At 45.8% G+C, this 17,071-nt stretch overlaps 1 protein-coding gene across 1 annotated transcript in view; it reads right to left on the bottom strand.

The window, feature by feature from the left end:
• Nucleotides 1-2,416: 2,416 nt before the first annotated feature.
• Nucleotides 2,417-17,071, bottom strand: part of LOC130475217 (fibroleukin-like) — a 77,543-nt gene continuing 62,888 nt past the window's right edge. Inside the window, exons 2-5 of the mRNA XM_056846962.1 lie at nucleotides 12,951-13,462; nucleotides 5,807-5,851; nucleotides 4,740-4,861; nucleotides 2,417-3,010 (exon numbers count right to left, since the gene is read on the bottom strand). Of these exons, the coding sequence (XP_056702940.1) occupies nucleotides 2,417-3,010; nucleotides 4,740-4,861; nucleotides 5,807-5,851; nucleotides 12,951-13,462 (1,273 nt within the window). The remainder of the gene's footprint in view (nucleotides 3,011-4,739; nucleotides 4,862-5,806; nucleotides 5,852-12,950; nucleotides 13,463-17,071) is intronic.

Raw genomic sequence — 17,071 nt, 5'->3', positions numbered from 1 at the left:
GTCCGCCTAGGACAAAACAGGTCCGCCTCTATTAAAAAAAAATAAACGGGCACAAGACCTGCAGGAAAAAACTTCCACAGACCTCGAATCTGCCATTCTTCAAAAACCAAAGGGAAATGCCAGCAAAATATTTCAATCAATCTGTTAGTTCCTAAAGTGCAGCATACTTTTTTAAGCAAGAGACTAATATGGCTATCCTGGTGGGATTCCACCCCCCATGACAAAGTTAGGAGCTGGTACTCTTTAGTATAATTTGGAGCTATGACCTGTGGCTCAGCTATACCGTGAGTAAAACCCAAATACACCAGAGCTAGGACCAAGTTCTTCTGGGTTAAGAAAAAATAGGTACAAAAGCAACCCAATGGTGTGGACACAAAATGAGTTCAACCTTAGTCTGGTTCTTGCTTCCTAATTTGCTCATTTTTAAAGTGAGCAGGTGGATTTCTGGCCAAGTAAGTATGATATTAAAGCTGTTCATTGAAGAAACTCCTTCAGCTCTGATGCTCCAAACTGGCATGAATCTGGAAGGCCTGATTACAGGAGCAATTTCCCCTTCTTTCCAATGGGGTATTCTTCACTGTGGATTTTGCTTCGGTTTCAAATCGGAGCAAATAATAAACTGATTTAAATAGCTTTTTCATGGCAGTGCAGATTCTCCCCCCATCCCAATTTTTCACGGGAGAAACAGCGCACTTCTCTGCGCTGCTTACGTCTGCTGCCGCTCATGACTCACCGCTCCAAATCCGCCTAATCCTGCCCACTCTTCCCATGATCCTGTGTGTGTGTGTTTGGGGGGGGGCATCCTGAGAGCGGCAAATCCAAGCCAAAACCCCCATCACCCTTCTGAAGAAGGGCAGCCAGTCTGCTTTGGGTCTCCCTCCTGCCGGTGCGATGCTGTTAAAGTGGCAACTCCCCCAGCCAATCACCGTTCTTGGGGGAGGAGAAAGGAGACGTCCCGGGGAGCGAAGCAAACATTTCTTCATGGGCATCCGAGCAACAAAATGCTCTTTTACTGGAAAGTACGGCTCAGAAGTGGTTTGGATTGCCTCTCTTTTAAACCGGCTTATTTTGCTCAGTGGGGGAAATCACGGCTCTGCAGTGAATAACCAAAATTTGCCTCCGACGCAAAACAGCGTCGAAACAGCAGCAAATATCCATGAAGAATACCCCCCTGTCTAGAAAAGGCAAGTTAGACAACACAGAGGCATTCTTAACTTGTCTACATACATATATGGGGTAAAGGAGCAGGGCTTCTAGGCCTGATCTCTGACATCCTTCTCTTAGAAGGCAAGTACCAGGAAAATCCAGATCATGGGTGTCAAAGTAATTTGTTACGGGGGCCAGACGTGACATAAATGTCACTTAGGCTGGGCAATGCCTTGCCAGCCCAGATTGAGAGGGGCGGGGTGGCTGCCTCGGCTGGCGAGCCCACTGTGGACTTGCCAGCCTAGATCAGGACTGGGGGTGTCTGGCTCGTGTGCCGGAGAAGAGCTGTCAAGGGGCTGGATCTGGCCTGCGGGCCTAATGTCTGACATCCCTGATCCAGATCATTTAAAGATGCACACAATCTTTTCTGTAAAATTCAGTATCATGTCCCCAAAGTGGCATGAATCTGGAAGGCCTGATAACAGGAGCAATTTCCCCTACCCTCCCATGTCTAGAAAAGGCAAATTAGACAACACAGACATTCTTAACTTGTCTACATACATATATGGGGTAAAGGAGCACGGCTTCCAGGCCTGATCCCTGACTTCCCTCTCTTAGAAGGTAAGGACCAGGAACATCCAGATCATTTAAAGAGGCACACAGTTGTTTCTGTAAAACTCAGTATAATGCCCCCAAGGGGTGGTGGCCATGGAGGATGCTTGGTGGGCCACTAGTGTCAACAAAAGCCTTCACACTCCATCTGACTTGGACCACTCCCTTGCTCTGATTCCTTCTCAAAATACAGCACGACTTCCTGGTTTGTGGCCACGGCCTGTGAGAAAAAGCCTAGCAGGAGCTCCACACCCATTAAAATGAAGCCTTGTACAGCTGCAGCCACTGCGGAGCATGAAGGAGTCTGCTGTAACTCAGCGAAATTAGGAAAGCGGAAGCAAGACTCTACAGCTGTGATGCAACTTGGTGGATGCAGGACTGGGTCTTGCTAAGTATTACTAAGAAAGAAGGTTGTGGGCGGCTTGGAGATTATGTTTATATCTTCTCCTCCCCCAAGTCTAGGCAAAACTACCCACCGTGACTAAGGTTTCAATCCTATTTTGAATAAAATATTCCAAGTCTCCTTTTGCTTTAGACCTGCTGATCTCAGCAGGAGGCAATTGTCTTTCCTTTCCTCCTGTTCACTTTGATATCTTGTCCGAGAAGATCCTTTCCCTGCCACAAGTTCTGTAGATGTCATTTTCACTGACTTCTGCTCTTAAAAGCTGAGAGGTCTGGTCTTCATCTCCACCTTCTTGAAGGAGTACTTCTGATTGGTCCTTTTGTCAATCAAAATGTACCACGTTCCCCAGTAGATGCCACTGGTCACCCCGCTGTAGCGTCCCCAATGGTATTTCCCGTTGAGATTGGCTGCAAGGCAAGAATCAAACCACCAGCCAGCTCCGTAGTATGCCCCACAATTGCCCATGGGGTAGTTGTCATTGTCACTGTCCCAGGTGGTGAAACACTTGTGGTCGTGGTTGTAGTTGCGACTGTAGCTCAGAGCATTGCCTGCGCTGCCCTGATACTCCCGAGCCGTCAGGCGATATTTGTTGGCCTCACTGGCCACTTTGAATTTGCGGTAAGTGGCGTGCCGCTTGACTCCATTCCAGTCCTCCAGCTCCACCCGTAGGATATGCTGACCCAGGCGGGTTAAGCTGTGAAGGTGCTCGTTGCCCAACCAATGCTCACTCTGCAAGCTGCCAAACCCTTGCCTGTACTCCTGCCAAGTGCGGTTGAAATCCACAGCACCGTCTTGCCGGCGCTGGATCACGGTCCATCCACCGCCATCTGTTGCCATGTCACAGTATGCCTGATAGTACAAAAGATGAGAGTCCTCAGTGAGCATCAGAAGCTGAACGCTCCTACAGCAAACAGAAAAGAAGACCGCCCCATCCCACCTTCAAAGAAGTGATGGGAGGGGCGGATTTTGGCTGCTGGTGGTGGGAACAGACAGCAAGTCTCCATCCTCGGGCCTGACATATGAAGAGGGGTGGGCCCAAGGGAAAGGGGGCTTATAGGGTCTGGGTCGGGCAGTTACTCCAACTTTGGAAGAGAACAGAAAAGAAATCCCTTTTCTGAGCTTTTCCACTCCAAACTCACACCATGCCGCGATAACATCATCTTCCAGACTGGAAGTTTTCTCCTGCTTATGCTCATTCTCAAACTCTACCCATCGCAAGCTTGAATAGGTTTAATGATAAAGCCCCTGCTCACGTGGAACCCTGGGAAATGTTGGAACAAGAGGCCTAGCCATTTCTTGCAGAATTCTCAGTCCCTTAATCAAAATACAATTCCAAGGATTCCTTTGTAAAGCTGATATAAAAATGATCTAAACTTCTTTGAGATATTGGCTCTTGTAGGTTATCTGGGCTGTGTGACCGTGGTCTTGGTATTTTCTTTCCTGACGTTTCGCCAGCAGCTGTGGCAGGCATCTTCAGAGGAGTAACACTGTCCTTCAGTGTTACTCCTCTGAAGATGCATGCCACAGCTGCTGGCGAAACGTCAGGAAAGAAAATACCAAGACCACGGTCACAGAGCCCGGATAACCTACAAGAACCAATGAACTCTGACCGTGAAAGCCTTTGACAATGTCTCTGAGATACTTTGTTTATCTCAGACTTTGGTTGCAGCTTCGGTTTCAAGACCCGTATCGGATGAAACCCATTGCTTCATGACTGAGGGCTGAGAGAGATTCTTTACTCATACAAATGATAGTTCCCTTATCACCCAGGCAATGCCTAGCATTGCCATTTTGGCTTTGTACAAAACATATTCATCTTTTTTTGGATTAAATATCCTTTTGCTTGCATTTTATGGACTGACTCTATTGAAATACATGGCTAGCTATTGGCCTTGTGACGATGAGCAGCAGATGATACAATTTGCAGCACCACCCATTCACCCACTTGGTGAATTTTACTTTCCTTTAATTTTGTGGTGGCTGTGTAGCTCCCGCACATAAGTGCATGATTAGCTATTATTTGTTTTGTTTTCAAATAAAGTGAATATCACAATTTTGTGAAGTTTAGTTTGTTCCTTTGTAATGCTCTGGAATTAATTCCTTTTAATGCTCTGGAATTCATCTTTACTGAGTATCTACCCAGATTTTATGAATGGCTCTCAATAGCAGCACCGCTATTCCTAGCAAGGCTAGGTTTCCTATAACGACTCTTGGATGGACATATGAAGCTGCCTGACATGGAGTGAGCCCATTCATTGGTCCATCTAGACCAGTACTGTCTACTTTTGCCTGGAGTGAATCTCCAGAGTCTGAGGTCTTTCCCAACTCTTGCTACACGTGGTCCTATAACTGGAGATGCTGGGGATTGAAAGTATTACCATCTGCATGCAAAGCATGTGACCGAGGACTGCATGTCTTCCTCTCTACCATGTGATGACAGGGTACAGCACTTTCGTCACTGGATTTTGCAGGAGAATTGGACAAATGTTACAGTGAAGTTGAGATACATGTTAATGGATCTGATCAATGTGGATCTGATCAATGTATTTAGGTGCATGCTTGAAACTACCTACCTTACCTCAAAGGGCTGGCGGAGAGGAACGGGCTGTATGGTGTAAATTCCGCTGTCCTGGATGCCCTTTTTGTGGATCTCGGCACAATCTCGAGGATAGGAGTGCTCAGATTTTTCAGAAGGTTCCACTAGAAGCAGATGACATAGTGAGCTGTACTAAGCCACTACTAGGGCCTGACAATGGGATTCAGTCCTGGACATGTTCCCTGCTTTGCAGAAACCCCTTTGTTATATGGTCAAGGGTGCCTAAACTTTATTACAATTATGCTAACAGGGCAGAGAGGAATTCTGCTTGGTATGAAAGCAGATGCTCAGCAAGATAGCCCCTATGCACCAGTGCCTCCCAAGTGAGCAGAGTATCTATGATTGGGCAATGAGACTGTACATCTGTCTGCCCAACCTCATCACCACACTTTGGACATAATGGTTAAATGGGGCCTCTAGTTGAGGGCCAGATCTATGTGCACAGGAATCTACAGTCTTTTATGCATGTTTCCCTTGAGGTCACACCTCCAATGACTTTGGGTCTTTGCTTTGATTATGCATGCTGTTTCTGACCATCAGAGGTCACCTCGCTCTCCCCCTGCGTTTCCCTCCATTTTCAAATTTGAAATAAAACAGGTCCCTGAAAACACGAGCAAAATGCAGGGGAAGAGTGAGGCGACTTCTGATGGTTGGAAACAGCATGCATAATCAAAACAAAGACCTGTAGTCATAGGAGGGGTGACGGCGAGTGGAACAGCCATGCAGAAGAGACCTACACGTTTAGACCCTGATTAACCATCATGACCAAAGCGTGGATGCAAAGCTGGATGTTGGTAACATGATCCTGCTTCTGTGTAATCTTTGTTCACTGGAGATTCATGTGAGTAGGGCATATTCTGACTGACCTCTTTGGAAAGGATGGCTATTCTTTCCCCTAAGGCCCTTCTTTTCTCCTCTTGTTTTGTCTCCAATTTAGATCGTAAAGCTCTTTGATGTATTCTTTCCAAAACAACCATGCATAATAATGGTACAACATAAGGAATAAATAATCCATGGAGGCATGAACGAGATGGTTGATTTCGACTAACCCAAAAGTGCTGGTGTCTCTTCAGCCTTGTGGTCTTTTCCTAAATCTGAAAAAAAAGTATGTGGAGTCAGTGAGATTTCTGCAAAATACTTCTTATTATAAACATCATCTATTCCACTTCGGGTCACTAGGGAGGGAGTCACTCCAGTCTTCTCTAGATTTGCTGATGTTTGAATCCATCTGTTCCATCCCCATCTATTTTACAATGCAGAATCTAACCACCACACTTTGCTGCCTAGAATGCTATGGACAAGAGAGGTCTTGTACAAGTCAGTTACCAGCTATATTCTGAGAGGCAGCCATTCAAGGACTGAAGCTGTCCCCCAGCACAGAGATGTGACAAAGAATTGGGCCTCCTGAATTGCATCCTGAAACCTAACTTTTAAGGGCACAGGCTCTCAGTCAATAGCTGAAGTTGTCAGTCCTTTTGCAAACTCATAGTTGACCTGCAGGAGAGAACTATCTAGCCAACATCTCACATCATTCCAACCATGACTGGATTTCAAATGAAAGAAGGAGGAGGGTGTTCTAGTCACACTCTTATACATCCACTGAGTGCAAAAGGACAATGGAAAGCACAGAAATCTTCTAAGAAAAAGTGTGATGCTGTCACATCTCTTCCTGAGATATGTGACAATTAATTTCTATAGGCTGACCACAGAAGGAAAAGGTTATTTCTTTAAGCCTGGGGGTGAAGAGTCTCTTGGGCTTTTGAAGCTTTGCAAGGCTAAAAATCCAAACCCTGGTTTCTTTTTGCACTCCCTTTAGAGTTGAACAAAGAGAGGCAGGAAAGCGTGATTTTCCTCTAAACTGCTGCAGTGTGCCCCCAACCTAAGCATTAAAACTAGATAACAAGACACAGCCAAGGAAGGAAAGAGGGGGCTTTGCTTCAGAACCGGAAGAGGAAAAGGAATCTGCTGTTAAAGAAAGCTACCTGCTTTCCCCTTCAAAAAGATGTTTTAAACCAGGCAATATTGGCTTTCGTGCTAGAGACAGGGATCACATTATGACCACTGAAAAAAATTTTTTTACAGCAACATCTTTAAATTATGGGGCACTGCTGTGGTAGTAAGTGGGTAGACTTGCATATTTTTTCCATATTTCAAACAGCAATGTAGCTTTTGTGTGCTTATGCCCTTTAGTTGAAAAAGAAAATTTAGAAGTTGGAAAACAGCTCTGGGAACAAGTGAAGGACGTCTGGCTTCGCTTCATCAATATCACAGCAGTTACCCAATAGGAGGCTGAAGCAACTATGAATACACCTCTCTACTCATCTCCCTTCTTGGGGGGGGTCTTTCATCTGATCCACCCTGAAAGGTGGCAAAAGCCTGAAGGCTAGGTATCTTCAGAGGCTTCTACAGCACAGCAAAACAGATGCATATGTGTATTATGGGCAGTGATGGTGCTTTCAAATTGCTGCTACCATTCTTTAAACATTATGTCTGTCTTCAGCCTGAATCTGTAACTATCTCCTTAATTCTCCTCAAGAGGTGACCGGTTCCCAATACAACAGTTACATAAATTTACATATCTGAACAGGTGATCAGTTTCTCAGTTCTGGGACATTGGCAATACACATTTGTGGAAGAGGTGGCAAAAAGTGCCACAAGAGAACATAAAAGATACTGAAAATTGCGTAGCTGGATCTGATAAAAGAGCAGTCTAGACTAGTACTCTGTCCCCAAAGGTGGTCAGACCTATGCCCAGGGATGTTCACATATATGCCTTATTGTTTGTCCCCTGCTTTTATGGATCAGTAACTGGTTAAAAATAACAGGAAGCAGTGGCCAGGAACGCATTGCCATTTTCACACTTGAGGAAAGTAGATAGGAGTTTGCCTCAAGCCTATGCTGGGACCAGACTGATTTCATTCATTTGCCAATAGTTTGGAGTCAGAAGAGAACCAGTAGCCAACAGAGGGGTGTTTGGTAACAACTGAACCAGTTGCATTAGACCAGGTCTCAGCTTCTGCCTCCCCCTCCTGCAGGTACTTTAAATTCTGGGTATGGCCAGAGGGGCGAGCCTTTGATGCAAGTTGAAGGGCAAGAGCCAACGGGATCTGGGCCCGTAACCTGTGGCTTGCATCTTGTGTCCCTGTGTGAGCAGGACTGGCAGAACCAGCACCAGCACAGACTGCCAGATGGTATTGTCACGTGTGTGCATATATAAATTGTATTTTTGTATTATTATTTTTTGGTAAGACTTTTTGAGTCCTTACTGTGATAGAAGAGCCAGTTAACACAGTTAAATCAATCAGTCAAGACAAATTAGTCAGGTACATCAAAGAGTGATTTGACTCACATCAGTGAAATGTGGTCATCTCTGGTTTCTCAAGGCCTCAGTGCATCACAGCACATTGTGAGCCCTGATTGCTAAAATACTGTTGACTTTATAAGGGTACGCTAAGTCTAATGGCAGCTGATTTGTCTCTTCAGTTGTGGGTCTTGGGGAATGGGGAGGTCCAGTTTTAAAATCAAAAACGGCATGTGGGTGAGGGGCGCTGAATACTCCCTCAACCCCAGGCTCTTACCCAAAGTGTTTATCTCCCAGCTTGGCTCATTTTCTGAGTTGGAGCCCAGCTGGGAGAAAAAAATATTACTTCTGTGAACAGACTCCATGAAGGTAAGTTGTAGGTGGGAAGGTTCAGCATCTATGTGCTCCTGTTCCTCTTCATGTCCGAGCTCTGCTTGGTAAGTATGTGATTGGGTAATATCTGCATTTGCTGTGACCTGGATGGGCCAGGCTAGCCTGATCTTGCCAGATCTCAGAAACTAAGCAGGGTCAACCTGGGTTAGTATTTGGATGGGAGACCACCAAGGAATACCAGGGTTGCTGTGCAGAGGAAGGCACTGGCAAACCACCTCTAGCCATGAAAACCCTATGGGCTTGCCATATGGCGGCTATGACTTGATGGCACTTTACACACACAATACCTGCATTTAAAGGGAAGGGTCTGCTGCTTTCATATCTATTTTTACCATTATTGATCACGCAGTGTTTGTATGGACACAAGATCTTCTGTTCGCGGAGTGTGACTTGCTTGGCTTCCCTTCCTGCAGCAGCCTGTAATGTCTCCTGAAATCCTGCTCCTTGGGGAGAAGCAGCTCCCAGGAACAGGATATGGGGCTACCGTGAGAGGGGGGAGCTGAGAAATTAATGTTCCATGGCCAGCCATCCTTGTGCTTGTGGAAGTGCTGTGCTGGTCCAACCCAGAGTCTTCCCACTAAGGAATCAGCTTTGGTAAAAAAAAAATACATTTCTAGCTCTGGTGGTGACTACAGTGACTCATAAGTAGGGTGGCCAGCCCCCCACCATGGTCACTAGTGGGGGGGTAGGGTTGCTAGATCTAAGTTGGGAAACTCCTGGAGATTTGGGGATGGAGCCTGGGGAGGACAGGGACTTCAGTGGAGTATAGTGCCATAGAAAGCTCAAATCCTGCCAGAAATTTTGTTAGTCTTTAAGGTGCTACTGGACTCCTACCCTTTTCTATTGCTAGTGACAGACTAACACGGCTACCCATCGTAATCTAATGCCACAGAGTCCACCCTCCAAAGCATACATACTGGGGAACTGATCTCTGTAGTCTGGAGATGAGCTGTAATTCCAGGGGATCCCCAGGTCTCACCCAAAGGTTGGCAACACTACTCTTAAGAGTTCAGAAGCTGGCCATCCTTGCAATGAAAATTCCACACAGGTTATCAGCCTTGAGCTTTAAAAAGAGATTAAATAGGTTTGTGGAAGATCGGCCCATTGTGACAAAAGGGAACCGGGACCGTGGACCTCGGAATTCCAGTTTTAAGAGGCAGCAACAGGGGAAGGCCTCTGTGCCTTGTTTGCTGGTCCTCCAGGGCAAGTGGTTGACCACTCTGTGAACCAGGATGCTGGCCTAGGATGTATACTGGTCTGATCCAGCAGGGCTCTTCTGGTATGACCCTAAGCAAGAATACAGATCTAGATTTTCTAGCATTGTGCCTGGCTGGGTAAGACTTTCTGCACCATGGTGGTTCCCTAGAAATGGATGGCATATGTTTACAAACCAATTAGGGGGGTTGTGGTTTTTTAGCATGTATTATTTTTCAAGTTATATGTCTAAATAAAAGCCAGCTGATCTCATGTCTCCCCCCCATCCCCCCCCCCCGCCAAATAGGCTTTCTGACGGTGGCTGGCCAAGTGCCATTTCTCCCCTCTCCCATGATAACATCTCCATCTCCCTTTCTATTCATCTTTGGGTCCGCTATAATCAGAAGGGAGGATGTCGAGAGGGAGCGGGCACTATCTGGAGGTCCAATCTGAAGAAACGGCAAACAGTGGGGGGATTGTGTTCAAAAGAGAGAGAATAGTTCCCTTTACAGCCCCAGACAGCCTGAGAGCTATAAAAGTCAGCAGCAAAACCCCTCTCAAATGGTTTTCTAATACAGCATCCAGCTGCCTGGAATTCCTGCAGGGATGCAAACTGTTGGGATATCAGACATCAAAGAGAAGAGGAGTGGAACATGTCATGCAGAAGAAATGGGGAGGGGAAGGAAGGGGGGGGAAGGTAGAGATAAAGAAAGCTGGGCGAGTAGCGAAGGAGGACTCTCAAGCATTGCCTGTTCCAATGGAATCCTGGCTACTCTGAGACAGAGGGTCAATTCACACAATCACTTCTGTGCTCGGTACCCTTCATTTACAGAGGGGTCATGCGCAGACATGGGAATGCTGCCCAGCCCAGGTTTTATTTTGGTAAAAATGTAGATTGAGTATATGTTTTTATGCTGTTTATCTCCAGTGGCTTCTTTTTATGTTGTCATGCTGTTTTAATTGTGAGCTGCCTCAAGCAGGGCTCTGAAGAAGCGGCATAGAAATATCCTAAACAAATACAAATATAAAGAAAGAAATAAGCAAGCTATGCCAGGCTAGGGTTGCCAGCTCTGGGTTGGGAAATATCTGGAGATTTGGGGGGGGGGGGGTGAGGAGGGCAGGGTTTGGAGAGAAGAGGGACTTCAATGCCATAGAGTCCAATTGCCAAAATGGCCATTTTCTCTAGGGGAACTGATAGCTGTCAGCTGGAGATCAGTTGTAATAGTGGGAGATCTCCAGCCACTACCTGGAGGTTGGCAACCCTATGCCAGGCTCAATCCACTTGGTGCATGTATTAATGTGGCCATTTGCAAGTTCAGAACAGGTTAACATGGGGATGTGAGATGATGCGGTAGTCACTCTGGATCACAGGTGTGACAAGTTACACTTTCTTATGAACTACTCTCATTCTGGGCAAAGCACACCTTGGGAAGGAAACGAGGGTCCACTCTGGCCCTGCGGACATGGCCTCTCTCAGCTAAGATCAGCATAGCCAGGAGGATCAGAAGCTGTATCCCGCTAGACCTCTGTGAGCAATTTCCAAAGTTTTATTTACAACTCCATGGTGCAAAAAGAGATCCAGATCTAAAAGGACTCCATTTGGTGGAGGTTCCAGCTTTTAGCAATGCAATTATATCGCTTGACGCTTCCATATCCTATGCAATGTTTTTAAAAACCTGCCCACGCATTCACGCTGGTGAAAGGGGGGGGGGGAATGCAGGAAATGAACTCTGTTGCTGAGAGAGAAGGGAGCCCCACAACCTGCGGAGGGCAGCTCACTCAGCACTGTGAAGGCACACTGGGAATAGTGAAGGATGTCTTTGTGCTGTACCAGGTGCTTCCAGCCATTCATCCGCAGTGTGCCCACACAGTGCTGTGCAAGCCACCTCTGACCTCCATTACCTCCATTGCCTCCAAGAGAGCATTGCTGCTAAAGGTGCAGGGCTCTCTTCCTTCGCATTCACTACTCAAGAGTGGTGGCGGTTTGATGCTTAATTCCACTGGCAACTTCAGTGGTTAAAACTCTCTGCCTTGGTCCTTTTTGGCCATTGCTGTATCCCCCCTCTCCAGCTACATCCCCTGCAGCTGCTTCTGCTGCCCTTCCCTAGCTATGGGTTGCTGCTCTAATTTTAGCAGGGGAGGGGCTGTGGCTCAGTGGTAGAGCATCTGCTTGGCATGCAGAAGATCCCAGGTTCAATCCCCAGCATCTCCAGTTAAAGGGACCAGGCAAGTAGGTGATGTGAAAGACCCCTGCCTGAGACCCTGGAGAGCTGCTGCCTGTCTGAGTAGACAGTACTGACTTTGATGGTCCACAAGGTCTGATCCAGTATAAGGCAGCTTCATGTGTTCCATGTGTACATGAGATTCACTTGGCAGTAACATCGATGCAACATAATAAACCATCAGGACGGGATGGATTTCCAGCTGACAGGAATCCTTACACTTGATCTCAGAACAGTCGTTGTGGTAATCTGTGAAGAGGGATTTATAGGGTTGCCACCTCCAGGTTGGGAAATACCTGAAGATTTTAGGGGTGGAGCCTGCAGAGGGCAGGGTTTAGAGGGGCTTCAATGCCATAGAATCCAATTGCCAAAGCAGCCATTTTCTCTAGGGTAACTGATCTCTATTGGCTGGGGATCAGCTGTAATATCAGGAGATCTTCAGCCACCATCTGGAGTTTGGCTAGGGATTTGTGAATGAGAGCTTGCCTGATTCAGTGTATGAGACTACCGATGCTGGGATCCTAAAACAAGAAAAAGATGCCATTTGACCATTATGGTGCCAACTTTGCAATATGTATGGTAATATATCTAAAGTATAGCAACAAGTTTGCAAAGGACCTGCTGAGAAATCAGATTGGCTTTGTACTACACAGGCCCAGTGCAGACCAACTACACGTTTTTCTGAACGTAATCAGCCTTGGATCTACATAATGATGAAAAGCAGGTTAGAAACGAAATGAAATAATGCACACAGTCTTCTACAGAGACTGCTTTAACATTATCATTGGATTGTTAGAAGGAAAGGCTAGGTTGTGGGTAGGAATAGAGAGAATGAACACCTTTTTTGTATAAACATCTGTTGTTGGGGTTAGAGAATATGTTTAGGCATGGGGGTGTCATTAATAACGATAGGGAATCCAACTAGATGACTCTCTCGGTTTCCCTCCAGTGAGTCCATTTGTGTTTACAACCTTGGTAAAACCTAGCAACATTGTGTGTTGTATTCATTCTGCTGGAGATTAGTCTAGCTTTTCTCAAGAGAGCAGTTAGAGAATAGGAAGCCGAGAGTGTCAATGTACTCACCAAGAATGGATGTCTTCAGGACTGATTCACTGCAAGGCAGTTTGCAACCAGACAGGATCCCCAGCAACAGGGCTGTCAAGGAGTTGAGCTGCTCCTCCAGGCGGTTCAGATTCAGTCGGTTCTCTTCCTGCAATTTCTGCAGACTTGAAGACATGGACAAGACTCTGTTTTCCACCAAGCTAAGCCGGTCGATCAGGGTCCTTGTCCTCGAAGGGTTTTGTTTGTTGGTATCTCCAGAGTGCTTCAGGAGTTGCTTGAACTCCATCTGCTGCTGTTGCCCAGGAGGAACATCTGGCAGTTCCTCTGGTGTTGCCAGTTCTTCGGGCAGGAGCACATGGAGTTTGCAGCTCCCCCATCCATCACAACCGCCTTCCGATGAAGGAGGGGGTATGGCCACCAGAGACCCCAGACACACAGGATCAACTTCTCTTGGGGTGCATTCAGGAGTGTCTGAATTCAGGTTTCCTGAGCCGTGCAGAACCATAAAGATGACAACTAGGAAAAAAGACTTGCTGAAGGGGGAGAAGAGTTTCATTCTCTCTCACAGCTGCCTCTAGAAATGCATACAACTTGCAAGAAGGCAAGGCTCTGAGCTGCAACAGGGCTTCTTCTGTCTCAGAAAAGAAGCTTCTGTAGGCTGGGAATTCCACACCCAGGCTGAGTGAAACTGCTCACGGAGGCTGAGGAGATTGGGGAGCTGCAAAGAGAAAGGAGGAGGGAAAAGAGACACACTGATAAAGAAGGGTTTGAGACTCTCCAGCATATTAGCATGTCGTGGGGAATTAAAGCCAGGCTCTGGTGGGAGTCACTGATTAGCGTTCTGCTTGTGCAGACTTCACCCATAACCAAAATGGCTTGACTTGAAAGGCCTGTAATTTGTGTGGATGTTAAAGGCAGAAGGAAATCACCCAAATACTAGCATGAAAACAGGGAAAGCAGCTTTAATCTCAAAATGCCCCACAGAGAATGCTGGCCATGGGCACAGTCAGTGTGGCCACCCACATCCCTCTTCTTGCCTCCCCTTAAACCAGTATGGCTATGAATGTGCGGCCTACTAAACAACCAGACCTACTGTTTTTCATTTACTTTAAGTGACTGTTATGAAGATTTTCACTGAATTTCCTAGTTTGGGAATGGATACAGGCCAATTCCCATTCAACAGAAGCCTTGAGGAAGCAGAATCATGTCTTGCAATGAATCCAGTTAAGGGCCCAACCCTAAACCTAATTTAGGAGCCCAAACTTCACAGTGTTGGGCATGTAGAGTTGCCAACGGTGGAGCTGGAGATCTCCCAGAATTAGGGTTGCCAACCTCCAGATACTAGCTGGAGATCTGCTATTACAACTGATCTCCAGCTGATAGAGAAAACCTGGAGAAAATGGCTGCTTTGCCAACTGGACTCTATGGCATTGAAGTCCCTACCCTCCCCATACCCTGCCCTCCTCAGGCTCCACCCCAAAAACCTCCTGCCGGTGGCCTGGCAACCCTACCAAAAAGACAGGTAAATATGCCAAAATCTGCTGAAGAACCAAAAGTGCTGCCCTCTGTAAAATGCTAGGTGGTAAGGCCTGTTTGTCTAGCAAAAATCCAATCCCCAGTTTAGAGACATTAAAGACTCATTAAATGCAATCTTATGAATTACCCTTCCGAACTTGATTTTAAACTGGAGACTGTAGTTAACAAGCAATCTGTTAAAACAGAATTTGTGTGAAACTGTTGTACTAGGCAGAAGCTTAGATCATAGTAAGACATTTTCCACTTCCTTGAATTGCTCCTTATTTTTAGGTATTCCGTCAAATCCTAGTATGCTGTTATTTACCCAGAATACATCTCTATTTGTTGGAATACATTTCGGATTTAGTTTCTTGTTCTTGTCTCCAGCTAAGCCAGTGGGTGAAAAGCTGGGAGGGCTTATGTCTCCTCAGCTTGCCTCTTTCACAGGCCTAAAGGAAAATATTAGCTTTCTTAAACGTCTGCCTGTAGGCATTCATTCACCTTCCTTCCAAGCCATGTATGGGCACCAAAGGGGTCAATTCTTTGACCTTTCTTTTTCATGTCACAAGTGGGAAATCCTGGAGTGAAACAAAACAAAACATCCAGCAAGACAAATGGATTTGCCTTTGGGCATGAATATTTCAGATCATGTCTAGTTTTTCATCACAAAATAATAAAGTCCTGAGAGAAATAACCAAAACGAAAAGCCGCATATTATGTATTACCCTTTATTAGGACCAACCAAAACAACACAAAACAATGTGAAAAGTTTTTGGGTTCTCCAGAATTCTTTATCAGCCCAGATGTTAAGAACAAAAATAAAATACAAAAGTAAGGGGAGCATATATAGCGGATCATGATCTTATCTTGTCAGCATCCTCTGTAAAATGTTGAGCAGGCACACAGACTTTAAAAGGGTTCTGGTGTCAGGTTGCACCCTTGGTCTTTTGGGAAGAAGTAAAAAATGGAAATAAGATGGAGTAGTACAACAGCTTTGTATTTATTATTATTGTTCTTCTATCCCATCTGTCTTTCTTCATAAAAATTACAGCTGTGAACGAACATTAAATGAAAGGGGGTTTGCTGATACTAGGATTGCCAACCTCCAGGTGGCACCTGGAGATCTCCCACTATTGCAATTGATCCCCAGATGACCAAGATCAGTTCCCCTGGAGAAAATGGCGGCCTTGGAGGGTAGACTCTATGGCAAGGGTGTTAAACTCAATTGTTACGAGGGCTGGATATGACATAAATGTCACTTGGTTGGCCTGGGCCATGCCTCACCAGTTCAGATCGAGAGTGGGGGGTGGCTGACTGGCTCGGATGGCTTGCGGGCTGCATCCAGCCCGCAGGCCTTACGTTTAGAGTCGGCAGGCACACATGCATGCGAGTCTACATGCTGCAGCACGGCACTTCCGGTTTACATGTGCATTTTTTTGTGTATTTTGTAGTCAATTTCCTACCAAGTGTTGAACTCTATAGAATGAAGACGGAATGGGTCCAGGCTTATGTCGGACATATATTTTGTGGCTTGCTGTTATGAATGAATAGGCAGCTGATGAAGACATTTGGAAACAGGTTATAAATACAGGAAGCCTGTACTGCTTATTATTCATCACTCCGCATTCCTTGGTTGACATTCATCACACTTTTGGCTCAATATGAACTTTTGAAAAAAGACTTTTATCTATGGACTCCATATGAGCTGGATTCTTTAATTTGAATTGTGAAACTGACTACATGTGATATCATTACAGTGTATGCCGTGTTAATACATGGAAGTATTTATGTTTTGGAGCCTATAGTTTGTGATATATGTTATGGTATACATATGTATACTTTTGGTCATAGTGGCTACCACTTGGAGGTTCGCAACCCTATGCATTGGATGCTCTTTGAGGAAACTACCAATCGATTGGAAGATGCACAACAGATTGGTGGTGAATACGCATTGAGAACACATCTCACAAAGAACTGGCACACAGAACTAGCTATCTGCATGACTTTCTTTCAGCTCTGAAACTAGTGAAAAACAGTAACTCTGCGCCACCTAGAGGCCACAACTCTTCTCTGTTCATCTAGTTTGTGTTTTACCTAGCAGTCATTCAAGATGTTCATAACAATAACTCCTGAGTTTTCATTATTTGAGCTCTGAAGTGACTGTTTTAGAGTAATTGTATTATGGTATGTATACTTTCAGCTCAGAAAGCTCACGTGTTAGTTTTTCACCCACACATGTTGGAAAAACCATTCTTTTTGTAACTGGAGAAAAAAGCAGGCTGGGGCATAAAGGGCAGAAGGAGGCATGTTGCTGTCTTTCTTTAAAAGTGATGAATGTTTCTGGTCTCCCCCCTGCATTAAGTAACCCATCTTGCCAAGAGGAAGAGCAGAGTCAGAAGGGAAGTGTTCTGAGCAGGGCACTGGAACAGGCTGCAGGCTAAGCCCCCCCCCCCACTTCTTTTACTGTTTCATGCAGCTTGCAGCAACCCCTGGCACTGCAGGGAGGGCGTAGACCCTTGCAATGGAGTCAAATGATTTAAAGCAATGCCACCATCAAAATCCCTGTGTTCCTGTTTAAACTCCAACCGAAAACTCAGTCCGGAAGTTTGGTTGTCAGCTCATTGCTG

The sequence above is a fragment of the Euleptes europaea genome, chromosome 1, assembly GCF_029931775.1.
Source record: "Euleptes europaea isolate rEulEur1 chromosome 1, rEulEur1.hap1, whole genome shotgun sequence".
NCBI classification, from domain to species: domain Eukaryota; kingdom Metazoa; phylum Chordata; class Lepidosauria; order Squamata; family Sphaerodactylidae; genus Euleptes; species Euleptes europaea.
This window is presented reverse-complemented; position numbering and strand designations above follow the sequence as displayed.